At 39.8% G+C, this 15205-nt stretch overlaps 1 protein-coding gene across 1 annotated transcript; it reads right to left on the bottom strand.

Moving 5' to 3' along the window:
• Positions 1–998: 998 nt before the first annotated feature.
• On the bottom strand, positions 999–14501 carry cs (citrate synthase). The gene is made up of 11 exons (XM_038721966.1): positions 14336–14501; positions 11412–11462; positions 11014–11121; positions 10173–10238; positions 8822–8953; positions 7407–7595; positions 7102–7301; positions 4745–4874; positions 3669–3770; positions 3166–3375; positions 999–3075 (listed from the first exon to the last, which is right to left on the bottom strand). Exons 1-11 carry the CDS (start codon positions 14384–14386, stop codon positions 2905–2907), a joined length of 1410 nt encoding a protein of 469 aa, XP_038577894.1. The 5' UTR covers positions 14387–14501; the 3' UTR covers positions 999–2904.
• Between the last annotated feature and the right edge of the window lie 704 nt (positions 14502–15205).

The following is a 15205-nucleotide window of genomic DNA, read 5'->3' as shown; positions in this document are numbered from 1 at the left end:
AAGATATTAGTATATATGACCACCTATGAAAGACCCTTTGTCTAACAGTGGAAGCCTAGTATGTATAATAAGGATGGAGACACATTACTATTATTGACTGAAGAGTTGCTACAATAAAATATATAGCTTTCATTTTGAAGTTCACTTTGTGTTCCAAGCTAAAATGCATCTTTGTAAATACTGTAGGTGTATTTCAGAGCTTTATTTAAATAAAAAAAGCATGTTGAATTTCTTTGTGTGCTGTCATTTACAAATTGCTCAAAGCTTTTTTTGTAGACTGCACCTTTTCAGTGATTTGATTGCAAACCTTTTTTCCCCCCCCAACAGCAACCGTTAAGGTTATAATCTAGTACACTTAGATGAAGCTTTGTCACCACAAATGTGCACAGAGGGGAGAGTGTCACCTTCGGTGCAGTGACAGAGGGTGGAAACAACTCTTCAAAAGTCAGCTGACCAACAGGAAACCAGAGTGGGGTGGTGGTATGTGGGCCAGTTATTAATAACAGCACATAGGTGTGTATCTTCTTTCTTGATCATGTCAGTTGCATTTGTTGCAGAAAAGGCAGGCCTCAAACTTTCTTGTCACACATGAAGACACAGAACTAATGACATTTAAATTGAAGCCCTACCTTGGAAAGCAATGGTATTACCAGAAAGATTAATTTGGTCTGTAGTAATTGCATTGAAAACCTTCCAAAATTCAAATGTCTAATGCTGTATGTCTCAACAAGTGACTCAAGAGTTAAAGAGTGATAATTAACAGAGCGAAGTGTTTGTCTAAACTGTAATGTCATCCTCACATTACAGACGTGACAGGAATTCTCATAAAATCCTGCTATAAAACAAGTGGACATGACACCGATCTCACTCTTCAGTGGTTGTGTTTTCAGCTGTCATTATGTAGAAAAAAACAGATAAGTTGAATTACATCCTTACAGCAGATGACATGATTTATTTTACAGGCACTTTTCTATACCATTAACAAATCAAGACCAAGAAAGTGTTAATAAAAACCTTTATTATTTTCCATTTTTTGTTAGGTTTTCCAATATTGGCTCTTTAAGCATTTCTTGCCCGTTTGACCCATCCAGCTCCTTCCCCAAGTGTTTCTCTGATGAAACCATCTACTCCCTGTTGCCATGTACCGACCCTTTATGCTCCTCTACGATCAAAATAACCCCGTCTCTCGAACAATGCACCACATGAAAGAACACTACAATAAAACACAAACTGTAAAGACTGATAAAGCAAGACGGAAGATAGCAGCTGGTAGCAGAGCAGAGGTTCAAACATCTGAGTGAACTACTAACACGGCAAGAGCAGTTTTGAAATGATGATGCAGGAGCTTTAACTACACAAAAATGGAGTGTTGACAAACCCAGAACTTAAGAGCAAGCTTGAAATATTCAAGTGAAACACCTGAAAAACAGCACCGACTAAGCCCACTGAGCTAGGCAAGAAATCGTGTATATACAAGATAGCTGCGTTTTTTTCTTTTTGTTCGTTGTCAGAATTTCACAGTGACCAGTAAGACTGAAAATTACAGTTAGACTGGACACCACTACAATGTTGGTAAACTATGGTAATCATTGTGGTTATTACAAGCAAGTGATCGCACACAGCTTATACATTCAAGCTATACATATATATACCTATGTACACAAAGTATAAATAAAACCACAAAATGAGAACCCAAAGATTATCGTTCTATACATATTCAACACCAAAAAAAATGAAAAGGGATATAATCAACCTGGGAGGGAGGGGTTCTACTGCTACAAATTAGGAAATCCAATCAAGCAAGTGCTCATTTTGGAGTAGTTAATGTTTAAAGCGCTCTTCTGTGGGGATGAAGTAACAAACATACACTCAAATAACACAGGACCTTTAACAAATACAAAGCCCCCTTATCCCACTTTGCATTCAAGCTTGCTCTTAAGGATTTACTACAGGCTGTCAATTACAACACCCTTTGCTGAAATCTTTATTTTTTACTGTTCTGTACATTATTCCTGATTCTCTACCATTCATATGACCCTTTAAACAGAGACGCCCTTTAAAAATAGGAAAGCATGTCAACGAAAAAGAGCAGAGGGAAATAATTTCTACACCGACAAGGTAGTTATTTTGATCATAGAGGGAATTACAGGTCATTATTAAAACGAAAAGGAAAAAAAACACTAAGCTGACGAAAAAGGGAGACCAAAGATTTAAAGGAGCAGTATCTTTTAACTAATTTTCATGTTTTTCAATTTGTGCCTTGAACGGCTTGATGATTGTACATATAAGGACCTTTTTTTTTCCTAAACTGGAGTGTTCATAAATGGGAGTGAAACACATGGATAGACTGGTTGGGATGACATCTGTGAACATTGCATAGAAGAAACTAAGTTGAGTCTTCATTGGGACGTCATCTCTAAACAAATCACTGCATTAGCTAAAAGCAGCAAACGTTGAGTCAGGTATTTAACTTTTGATCTTTCAACAAATTCAAAGGAAGTGTAATCAGTCACTCCCATAGTTCCCTTTGAATGCCACTGCCTATTCACAATCCAGACCCAGTGCACAATGACAAACATCCAGGTACTGCACAGGGGGATATCTTAACAGACTTGTAATGGTAGATAGTGTGGGCCTACTAGGGGTTACATGTATGTGTATCTGAGGTTTTCACCTCTCATGATGTATGATGGGAAAACATGCCAATGGATAACTAAACACACTTAAACATTAATGGGTGTGACAATTTGAAAGGCCCTTATGATGTGAAATGACATTAAAAGTGTACTGTCTCTTTGAATCCCTGGGGTTGGAAATAACAGCAGGTCAACGTAATTCTGCCTTTTGATATTTCCACATCCTCCCACCCCTTACACTAACCCCCAGCTCCTTTCAGGTGGTTCTTCAGCCTGACTTGGCTCCCACCAGTTTCATCAGTCCATCTGTGCTCATGGACTTGGGGCGCTCCAACGGAAAGCCCAGGGCTCTGCTCCACACCAGCTGAGCCAGCACCCCAAGGGCTCGGGACACACCGAACAGCACAGTGTAGTAATTCATCTCAGTCATTCCATAGTACTGCACAGACAGAGGAAAGGCATGTCAGGATCTGTTTTTGCTACCATTGCAGGACAAAATGTAGATTAAAAGCCACCACATGTGCCTTACCTGCAGCAGCACTCCACTGTGGGCATCCACATTGGGCCAGGGGTTCTTGGCCTTACCCTGCTCCAGGAGCACGTCGGGCACAATCTTGTAAAGCTGGGCCACCATCTTAAACATGGGGTCATTGGGCAGGTGCTTCAGGGCAAACTCACGCTGGCAGGTGTAACGTGGGTCAGTCTTCCTCAGGACAGCATGGCCATAGCCTGGCACAACCTACGAAGAGAAAAGTCAAATGTTCCTCAACTGCTTGTAATCTTCTAAAAAGTGTAGAAGATAGAAGTATTTGAAATTTGTTTTGAATTTTAAATCTCAGGCAAAGAGCCCTTGTGACAAAGGGCCAATCACCTTTGGTTTTGGAAAATGCTTTCCAAATTGAGGTAAGGCCAGTCTTAAAAATGCATGGCAGTATGGCAGATATGGCAACCAGATTTATCCTAAAATTACTAAATGTGAGTGCAAATATTTGTTCATAATGACTAGAATTTGTTGTGGAAGTGTGTCTTTACCCTTCCCGACTTGAGTGTGTTCCAGATGTAATCCCTCATTCTTTCATCGGACACCTCTCCGCCCAACTCCTTCTGCAAAGCAGTCAGCCACACCAGCACCTCCTGTGAGATGCAGAAGAAAATACATCAATGAGTTGTGTCATTATACACAATTATCATTCATTCTAAATAACATGAAGTACACAATTATCTTCCTTGATGTTAACAGAGCTTGTGCTGCTTTACAGTAAAAATAACAGCAGGGGAGTGTAGTGGAAAGTGCCCTTTCCTCTATGTGATCAGGGAATTTTAAATGGTTTAAACAGTATATATAACTATAACTATATAACTCTGACAATATGTCAAAGTCATCAGTATGGGAGCAAGCTGGGAAGTAAATGAGAGCCTGACTGATAAATTGACGTGCAGATATTTTTCAGCCGCCATGAGCTAATTGCTGATAAATCGGTATGTGTTTGTAACAGCAGATAAATGACAAGTTTTATAAAAAATGGAAAGACAGATCTTGTTATGTTATGAATGTTGTTGTTGCATAGTTTGTCCACCACAGGGCACTCTGCAACCTCTGTAGGCAACACACGTTTGGGACAGCACAAAATATAGCAGTCAGCTGACATAATTAGCTGTACTTTTGTTCAAAGTGCTATTTATAACAATAAAAAAAGTTTATTACATATACACACAACAAATGTTGGGGATAATCTTTGTTCTTTGCAAGCTCTGGAAAAAAGCTGTTGAAATGATCAGTGATTCAACTCTTATTCCTTTGTGTCACTATTTTCGTTCTGCCTTTCACCGGTCGTGCTGAAACGTGCCACAACAGTTAGCAGGAAAAAAATGTCAATCCTGAAGTGCAGAAATTTGAACTGTGAAAAGCACAGCTAATAACATTAATGATGGCTCTGTTTAATACAGCCTCTCAGGTGTCCCAGTTCGCCATGACAGTGAGCCAGCATGACACCAGGACCATGTCAAGATGTCTTCTGTGAAAAAGGCATATTGGAAGTCACTGCCCCTTGAATTTTATTTACTGTATGTGAAAATGGAGTGAAAACAATGAATTGCTTCGTACAAACCTGATTGGCCAGGCCATGCAGGGGACCAGCCAGACCATTCATGGCAGCGCTGAAGGACAGGTAGGGGTCAGACAGGGCACTACCCACCAAGTGGCTGGTGTGGGCACTAACATTGCCTCCTTCATGGTCACTGTAACATTGCAAATCAAAACACCTGTCAAATGTCACCTCAGCAATTTTCAAAACAAAAGTGACTATATTAAAGCAGCCAGATATAAAAATCTTGTCTGACACTGCTATCCAATCACCGATCAAAATGGAAATAATGGCCATTCACCTAGGCTTTGTGTCTGAACAATACATTTATGCACTTCAGCAATAAAATGTGCAGTTTAAATGTGAATTAGAATAACCAGTGAGGACTTATAATTTGTCACTTTAACTCCAGGTTGTGTTATTTGCGAATATTTAATTCAGAAGGAAGAAATTTTTTGGGTGAACGAATTGCGTTCAGTCACTCAGTTGTGAACAAACGTTCAGGGATGCACTCAGTGATTCAAGTCATTTGTTTGCAGGATGAATGGGGTGTGTTCAGGACAGCAAATATAAGGCTAGTTCAAGTTGCTTACATTTAGCTGCAATGTCAACAATATGGGGGGGAGGGGGTGTTTACAATCACGATGCCTGACCCAATCCTACTGCTTAGCACACAGGTTTGATGCCTAAACAAACTATAGGCTGTGTAAAATAACATCATCCAGTATTTATTAATTGTACCTCTTTGAAATTATGTAGGTAGCAGCTTGTTTCAGGATATCAGGACTATTGTCAGTGTAGACCTTTCACCAAACAATGCATTTGGAAGGATGCTTCTGTGAAAGTTCACTGACTTGGCTAAACAATCAATACCCAGGTACCTTGAGTTAATAATGTAAAGTGAACAGTCTCACATATGTTTAATTGTCTAAATCCTGATGATTTTTACATTAGGTACGTTAGGTCTGAGCTCTAGAGATGAAAGAAACAACGGGAGGGTTCCTTAAATCACACTGCACTTCTTTTAGCATCAAGTGTTCTGAAAGCCAAATATTGGATAATTCTTTCAATTAAACAGATTAGACAAAATGTTTTTTTTTAACACGTTACTTCTTTTTCCTTATGAACTTCTGGATATTATATTCCGTTATCAGTCTTGTGTTTTGAAATCTTAAGACCATGTTATACATGAAAAAGTCTCATTTCAACATGTTATCCCTTAGATTCTTTGTTATGTTATAATCCATGGATCAGGCATGTGATTGGCAAAGGGCAAAAAACCAAGAAAATATACTGACACCCCTCCCCCCACACCCCGATAAAACTGGCGTTGGCTCTATTATAACATATGGATGATAAAGCAGGACCCACGACAACACGACAATAACTTATTTGGTGGATGTGTTGCAGTGCAAAGACAAGTGTCTAATCCACTGCACCATCTCCACCTCTCTATAATAATAATGATTTTCTATTCATTTTTACCAAGCTTCAACAGCTAAATGTGCAACATGCAGCATGAAATAATTAATTCGATAACTAAATAAAATAACTACTAACTTTCAAATTAGTTCAGTAGAAGTTAATAGATTATTTTTAATGAATAAGAGACAGCAGCAAAGGTCGCTGCCTGTGTAAGACCTGGTGGCCTTACTGTTAAAGAAACTCAGGAAACTCAGCTCAAACAGCTGATCAGTCTCTGTCTATTGATAAACTGTAGGAGAAAGTTTGGCATTTCAACTCTGGCAGCGGGCGTGTGCGTGAGACGAGAACGACCATGACAGTTTCACGTGATCGCGCCAGTTACACAGAAGCCGTTGCCATGGTTACCTCGCGAAGCGCTTGTTTTCCTGTCTGTTGATGAGGAGCGACCCCGCGGATCAAAGCCTTATGAAAGGGCCTTATAAACCCCGTCACAACCATTCACAAGAAATTAATTTACAACGTGCCAAAGCCTTTAACATTCATACAGCAAAGTGTAGCCTATATGTCAAAGTAAACATAACATATAGCCTCTAACAAGCAATAATCAAATCATACCCAATTTATCCGATACTTATTGTCAACTCAGTGTTGGGAAAGTTACTCAGAAATAATACAGCTACTTACTAGTTACTTGAATTCGGGATTAATCAAGACAAATCACATCCCTGATGGATAAAATCAATACCATCTTAGTCCTTTAGCACAGAAAATAATCACTGTTTGAAGTGGTACCAAGCTCTTCTGAGTTTTGCTTCAAGCTCAACATTTAATATACATTAAAATTGCATGACTTTGATCAAAGTGTGACTAGAAAGAGAAGCAGAGCACAAATCCTCAGAAAAATTTCAAAAATCAAAGCTAGTTTATAACATGATAGGTATGCTTTAAAGTTGCACCTGTGGATGGTGAGATAGAGTCTCATTAGCTCAGTGAACTGGGCATCGCTGTAGCCCAGCATGTTGGTGAAGTTGTGGGACCAGTCCAGGTTGGAGTCGATGGCTCCGATACTGCTACCTTCGCGGTACAGGTTACGGTAGATCTTGGCAGCAATACAGGGCAGCTTGGCAATCAAGTCCATGGAATCTTCATAGACAAACTAAGAGAACCAATGGAAAAGGATTTTCAAACATTGTTTGATTGTTGTAAATGGATTCATCATCTTAGGACCAAGACTGTTTTCTGTGTGTCGAGGTAAACTCACCTCCCAGTACTTGGACTTGTGGACACCCTCAGAGTACGCGCGTGCAAAGCTGCTCTCGCTGTTCAGAGCTGTGATTGCAGCACTGAACTGAGACATGGGGTGTAAGTTTGTGGGGAAGTTATCCAACATGGTAACAACATGAGAGGGAAGTGCTGCTCTCTTCGCCCACTCTTTGGACACCCAGTTTACCTGGAGGGACAGGGGCACACAAAATAAGTGGTGTGACCTGAAATACTTGCTTTTCTGCTCTTTCTACAGCAGGTGAAAAGTTGCATACATGTCTGTAGCAATGCTTGCTAACAGACACATGTACACAGATTAAGCGATAAGTTGACTTTTCTTTCTAAATACCATACATGTACTACCAAGGAAGGTGTTACGATCTTCATTTTAGAAGTACAACAAACATTTTTTGTTACGGAGAAACAAAAACCCCCATCTAATTCACCCTCCTTAGCTGACTTCTTTGAGTACATACCAGACACATTCAAGTTCATAATATGAAAGAGCAAAGGGTTACGAGGTGAAAGCTATTCTTTCAGTGAAAGATTGCAGCCAGGTTGTCCTCATATAACTCTTCAAGGAGATAGCTGGCAGCAATAAAAAGAGTATTTAAAAAAGGCACAGACTGTGTCTTGTTTCCCAGTTAAAAAACAATCCATATTTATAGGTTATCTGGAGTCATAGATAATTGAAAATCATTTCCAATACTTCTGCTGTCAATCTTGTGATCAAGTCAACAGTAATAATTTTATGACTCACATCTTATCAAGTTCCAGTATATGCCCCCTTCATCTACATGTATTATTCTGCAGGAATTTTTAATTTTAAAAATACTGAAACAATGTTGGGACATTCTGTACAAATCTGACAAGCAGTGTCTGAGATATCAGCATTGACAGATGGGTGTAGAGAATGAACAGCTGCACAGCCCTGCCTCATTATAGCTCTACTGTACAACCAGAAGAGTGCACTCAGTAGAGGGCAGATCTCTTCCAGGTGTGTCTGGGGGCATTTGGGCAGGGAACAGGGAGTGCAGGGCAGGGAACAGGGAGTGCAGGGCAGGGAACAGGGAGTGCAGGGCAGGCAGTGTGTATGCATCAGAGTAGTGGAATGAATGGGAGTTTTTTTTTTTTCTATAGTATAGTGTAATATTTTTAATACAGTGTTTTTAATATAGGATAGTCTTTTCTTCAAGATGCATAGAACCGTGTCATGGTATTGTACAAACTTAATGAGTAAACAAACTGCAGCCTCTCCCCTTCTCTCTGTGTCAAGGCTTGAGCATACATTCATAAATGTACACAAAGAAATATTAGGCTAATGGGTCCAGTAGCACACAAAATTAGCTGCTGACAGATCCACATGCACAAACGCATGATTATTATCTCTGCAGTTCTGGCGCTCCCACTCACCTGCTCCTCAGTCGGCACCTGTCCTGTGACCAACAGCCAGAAGAGGCCCTCAGGCAGCGGCTCCTCACCTCCTGGAGCTTTAGGCAGCAACTTCTGACACTCTGGAATGCTGTAGCCCCGGAAACGGATTCCCTGAGGATCAATGCAGAGAGGCAAATGTTAATATACATATTCAAGATATCCTGAAATGCACCATCATGTAAGTGTTGGCAAGCTGCCAACATGAGCTCTACTAAAGAATTTGGATAATTCACTATCTCATTCTATGTGGTGACATGGAACAAGATATACATTAATTACCCCTATAGATATATTACCCCTCTGCCACTGAAAGCTCTCAGCTTCAGTAATGCCTGGTGCACACTAGAGGTTTTTCAAATCTTAATTCTTTAAGATTTAAAAAAAAATAATGACAGAATGAACTGATATTTTTTGTACTTTAATCTTAATAACCACACACACCAGACAATTCAGTAAAGACAGACTTGGCATTAAAACTAAATTATTTCAGAATGGCAATTCCTGGGAGACCTGGGATCTCATAGAAACTCGCGTGATCAAACATGGCTTCAGCCATAGACAAACATGGAGACAGACTGCTTTCGTCAGGTAGTTACATTTGCGTATGCTGTGTTTTACTCACAAAAACAAAAAAAAAGATGATAAAATTATGGATGAACACAAGGCTCAGAATAGGGAATCAGCATAGTTTATACATTTTATGGCGCAAGCGAATACACAACACGTTTGTGACGTTTCCCAGTCAGAATGCTCTTATTGTCTGTTGCGCATTTCTAAAGGGAGGATCCCAGATTTTATATCGTTCCCATCAAACATGTCTGAAACGTTTTGAAATCGGGGAGCCTTTGATCCAGTCACCAACCTTAAGATTATGTCTGTAAACCACTCAGACTGCAGGATCATTTGGGCCGATAATCAGTTCTGACCAGCCTCGGCTCAGGAACGACTCCACAATTGTCTGAAGCTGCGAATCGAACCCAAATCTGCCCAATTATCCTCTAATATGCGGCCAGCATAATAAAGCAGTCAACGTAAGTGCCTACAAGGCCAGCTAATCTCCAAAGGTCCATAGGTGTTCATATTATAAAATCCCTCTAAGGATCTTAATGCCTTGTTTACATTCAGCTGACGCTTTTATCCAAAGTGACTTACAATTGCTATACATGTTAGAGGTCGCACACCTCTGAAACTAGGGGTTAAGTATCTTGCTCAGGGACACAATGGTGGATGGGTCACAGTGGGGGATTGACTCAGGGTCTCTCACACCAAAGGCAGGCATCTAATCCATTGCGCCATCACCACCCTTGTGCCACTTTTGAGTCATACTGACCTCATCAGGATCCAACACAGAGGTCTCATACACCAGACCCTTCATTCCCCTCATACCTCCATAGACCTGTGGATAAAAACACAAGCATATTACATATTGAAAACTGTCTTGTTAACACTATCTATCCATCCATCCATCTACACAGTTGTGTGTTCACAGTAACAACAGTTATGTAACATTGGACCTTTAAACCCCAAATCTACTGACCGCTCTGACTGTGGCTCAGCAATTGCCAATGCTGGTTACCAAGGTCTTTTACAAACACAGGAAGAAATAACCAAAATCCTCTTTAACGTTAAATACCATGCACTAGAAAATGCACTTGAATACTACTAATAAATAAATTTACATAACATAGATGGTACACAACTGATCGCTTACTTCTTGTTGTTGAAAGTGAAACAGGTCCAAGTCAGGACCTAAAAAATTCCTTATGGTAACTAGCCAGAGGTCAGAGGTGTAGTGAGTGATAAACAAAAAAGGATGACGTAGTTGTTGCATTGATGTGTGTGAGCAGCAAGGAACTGGCAGTGTACAGTAGAGGTTTGAGTTACTCAGCTAAAATGTCTGTTGGCAGGAAGCAGTACAGCTTCTTATTGTGACCTCAGAGGGACATGACCCAACAGTCATACCTGACACAGTAAATAAGGCTGGGCAGGCCTAGACGGATTAGGTGGAGCCAATATGCCACGTCTAAGCTACATTAAGGTCCATGGCCAACTTGCTCTTTCCTAAAAGAATACAGCTGGCTTTGATTCTCATTGGTTTATGGTCATTTTTTTCTGGCCACTTGACACATGTAACAATCCTGTTTATTTTTTCCTTCTCAAGAGCAACTCACCATGTCAACAGTAACCTGTCCTATGTTGGTTTTTCCATGCTGTTGCTTGAAGTTCTTGATCCTGGTCTGTTCTTTGGGGATAAGGTCTGCCAAAACATCCTTCAGATTCTGTAAAAACACAACATTTAAATCACTCATGCCCTTGAACAAGCACCTGGTCTTAAAATAAAACGCATTCCTCCAATGTGAACCAGTTAAACAAACTATGTAAACATTTCAGGAAAAAATTGATCTGCAGCTCCACAAAAGGCCAGTGTTCTATTAATACACAAGAGAACAGAGATAAAACCAGTACCTTTTTCAAATGCTGCACACAGATTAGCACTTACACTACAGATTAGCAATGCAGGAAACTTTGAAGAAAGCAGACAAGTTTGGAGTGAATAGAGTGTACTTACTGTTGTTGATGCACTGGCATTTCTGGCAGCCACAAGGAAGTAGGTGGCATTCTGCGAACAGACAAAGAAATAATAAGATTTTGAATATTAATAGCAAAACAACAAACCCTCAAAATATTGTGGACAATAACAATGACTTCCTATTAGCTAGCGAGTGAAATGACAAAAAGACATGGTTTCGAACCACATCATACATGGAGAAATTCAGTTCTTTTTGTTGATGGTTCTCCAATTAACAACATCTATGAACTGAGTAAACCAAGACAGGCTTTAAATCAAACTTAATCATCTACAGACCAAAAACATTTCACCTGATGCATGGAGGATAACCCCACCAAAGAAATCCATTCACTAACTGAAGGCTTTCAACTGATTGCCAATGATGTGAAGATGTTTTAGTCATCCAAACATTGTTCCACCTCTATCAAACAGCACCAGTGTGTGCCATTAAAAAAAAAACATCACATGCCACACAATCACCAGTCCAAAATGTATGATTGATTCATGCGCTCATGTGGTTTCCAGTTTTCCATAATTCTGATGCTGGTGTCATGTGATATGAAATGTGATATTCTGAAATGCTGTCTTCTGTTTAACTCATTAAATTCAGGACATGCTTTTGTATTGTAACATGCTGCAAGATGACTCACCACAAAATGGTAAATAAAGGATAAATAAAGGGCATTTTGATAAGATGATTTTTGCATGACTCAGATAAGACTAGAAATATAGTCTGGAAATATACAGGTGATTTTCAGTGTTTCTCATTTAGCTCGGTGTTCTTGAAAGTCTGGCAGGTATTTGCCCAGATGAGCTATGTGATGGAAAAGAACATTCACACATTACACAGCGACTTAAACATTTCTCTATAACTATTGCTTTTGTTCTTAAGCCTTTGGTCCGTTTCTGGTTCAACACTAGAGAATGTAGAGAGATTAAAAAACTACTGGCCCTGTTTATGAAAAGTGTTTGGAGGCTAGTAATCTTGTTGGAAGCTCAGTGACAGTAATGAGAAATTGAGCCTGCTGCTGCTCACCACTGACACAGGACTCCTGTCAGATTATTGATATAATCAATGGGAGAAAGAGGAGTCTGGGGAACAGCTGGCTCTGTTCCCAATGGGATCCCCTCCCTGTAACCACAATTGGTGAGAGTAGATAAAGGGCAGATAAGGTTCACCGAAACAAAAGGTAGGATCTTTAGTCACCACACAGACTCTACAGAGCTGAGAGAGGGAGATTAAGTTACGGCTCAGGGTCTTAAATATAGAGCCCAGTTTGACTCGCTCACTTCCTGGCTGGGAGAAAAGTTGAGCAACTACACTGCCCAGAAGTGTCAGTCCAGAGGATGTCATTAAAAGAAACACGTGGAAAAAACAAAACTACACCTACAACCTGGCTTGAGGAAGAAACTTTGTGTATAGCAAACACAATTGTTTTGTGTCTGTTCTAAATATACAACCTGGCCGCAGGAAGAAGCTTTGTGTATAGCAAACACACATGCGTTTGTGACAGTTAACTGCTACCTAATGCCAAGTAATAAACTATGCATTTATTAAAAATCAATCCTCATTAACCAAAGTCCAGAAAAATACTGCACTTTTAAGAAGCAGGTTTTGAACACAAAAAATCCAAAGATACATGAAAGTCAACTTCCTCTTCTTAAAAACTAAAATTATCTGAAGCAAGAAGCCAGTATAAGACCACATGTTTATACTGCACTCTCTCTCTCAATCCTGGGAGTGATTTTCAGTCATAGTTGAAAGAAACTATTATATGGTCAAAGTATGTATATATGTAAATACAAAAAAACTGCTTCCTAATAACTCTCCTGAGTAAAGATTACAACTGACACAAGTTATCGCTACATTTTCCTAATTGCAAGGCCGATAACGGGGGCACGATACCACCCAGTGTGTACAGAGTTCAAGGAAGGAAACCATTTAGTCACTGACTACTTGTTTGAGAGGAGGAACATCTAGTTAAGTTAAACGAAATGTTTCAGTAGTGGATGACACAAGTTGATATGTCAGTAAGGAGTAGTCCACGAGGAGGAAAAGAAGAAGTCACTGGAGTAAGACAGTAGGTTACAGTCACTGGAAGGTTACAGTCAGCATGGACAGTCAACTTACTTCATGGCTGACAGTGTATCAGCAGGCTGACCAAAGCACACTATGCCATCAGGTGGTGTAATTATGACATATTCTGTTAAGTATTAAAGCAATTACCATTTCGTAATCACACAATAAACTTGTACAATCTGCCAACTGAGATGACATTTTAAACTGATGTTAGAAGTCTGAACCCACACTATAATACAGATTTATGGAGCTTTTACATTTTTGAGAACATACAACATGTTTTGAGGACCTCGTCATATGTTAAAACAATTGTTGGCTAATATCTAAACGTGAAGGTCAACGGGGAAGAAACACAAAGCTGTAGATGGGTTAAAAAGCAATCGCTGTGTGTTCAACCGGTCAAAATTAATAAACATTTACTACTAAGACAGAAACAGGACAGGCGAGGTCGTACCGTAGCACCAAGTTAACGCAGCTGGTCTATAACTTGCTGGTTTAAAAAAAAAACTGTCCAGGGCAGGCCAGCATAGAGAGCAACGGCTCCTATGCTAATGTTAGCTAACAGGACACAAGTTATCAAACAGTACAACTCAAACGTTTTAGCATCCACATATAAATCAGCAACAAATAATACATGCTCTTAAACCCCTTTGCACTATTTTAGCAATTATTATTAGCCACGCTCTTGCTCAACTGCATTTCACACTCTGGTTAACAAGGCTAAGCTAGCTAACGTTAACTAGGATGCCATTATGTCGTTAGCCTGCTAACCTAACGTTAGCTTCCAAAGTAACGTCCACAACTTTGACTGAAGTGGTATCAAGGCCGTTTCTAGTCCTCTTACCTTTGAATTGAGGAGTTTAGGTGCTAACCTGCTGACAGTAAGAAAGGACATTGTGTCTGTGTAAAAATGTTTTCACTTGTTCTTTACAACTAAAGGAATCCGCTGCCAGTGCACCACGGAGCAGGTTGAAGGTGCCCCTCCAGAAATCAGAAGGTTGAAGAGGGATTCAGGCCCGCACATAGCAGCATTGTCGATTGGACGAAGGGCTGGATCGGTACAACGGCGTATATTGATCTGATTGGCTAGAAGGCCATTGGGCGTACGCTGATTGGCTATAGGCCCTCCCTTTGTTTGTGACGACATCTGACGATCAGGGTCTGTTCAAGAACAAGTTTTATAGGTAGCTTTTCTATTCAGTTGAAGCAAAATTAATGTCATAGTGATAACAGTTGATTAGTGATAACAGTTGATTAGGCACCCTTGTCTGAATAATCCAATATAGATTCTCATCTACACTAATCTTTATTTATTAAGTTTAAGTACAAATACTTTCTTTGCACAGGTGCAGTTAAAGGGCATCTTACATGTTGCTCAAGTACAATGTGCAAAATAAGGTTTAAGGGTATAATGTTTTGCAAATTACCCTATCTACACCTAAATATTAGTCCTCAGTGTGATATTTTTAGCGTCCAGTTTCAGCATATGTTACTCACAATCAATCAGTGTTGGGAGCCAGAAATGGATCCCTTTCAGACCTGCTTTGAAAAACCTAAAATCAGTGGTCATGATCTTTGTAGCCATTTAGAGCAGTAATGGTAGATAATATTTGTTGTAAATGTCAAAGCAATACTTTGGCAGAGATCAAGTGTTAGCACATGATAGGTAAAATAAATTTCAGAATCACAATTTTCCCTCCAAATGGCTCTCTTA

This window comes from Micropterus salmoides, unplaced genomic scaffold (genome assembly GCF_014851395.1).
Source record: "Micropterus salmoides isolate LMB-PRFRI ecotype aquatic unplaced genomic scaffold, ASM1485139v1 Ms_hic_scaffold_16, whole genome shotgun sequence".
NCBI lineage: Eukaryota > Metazoa > Chordata > Actinopteri > Centrarchiformes > Centrarchidae > Micropterus > Micropterus salmoides.
Note: the sequence above shows the minus strand (reverse complement) of the source record. Positions and strands in the feature narration are given on the sequence as shown.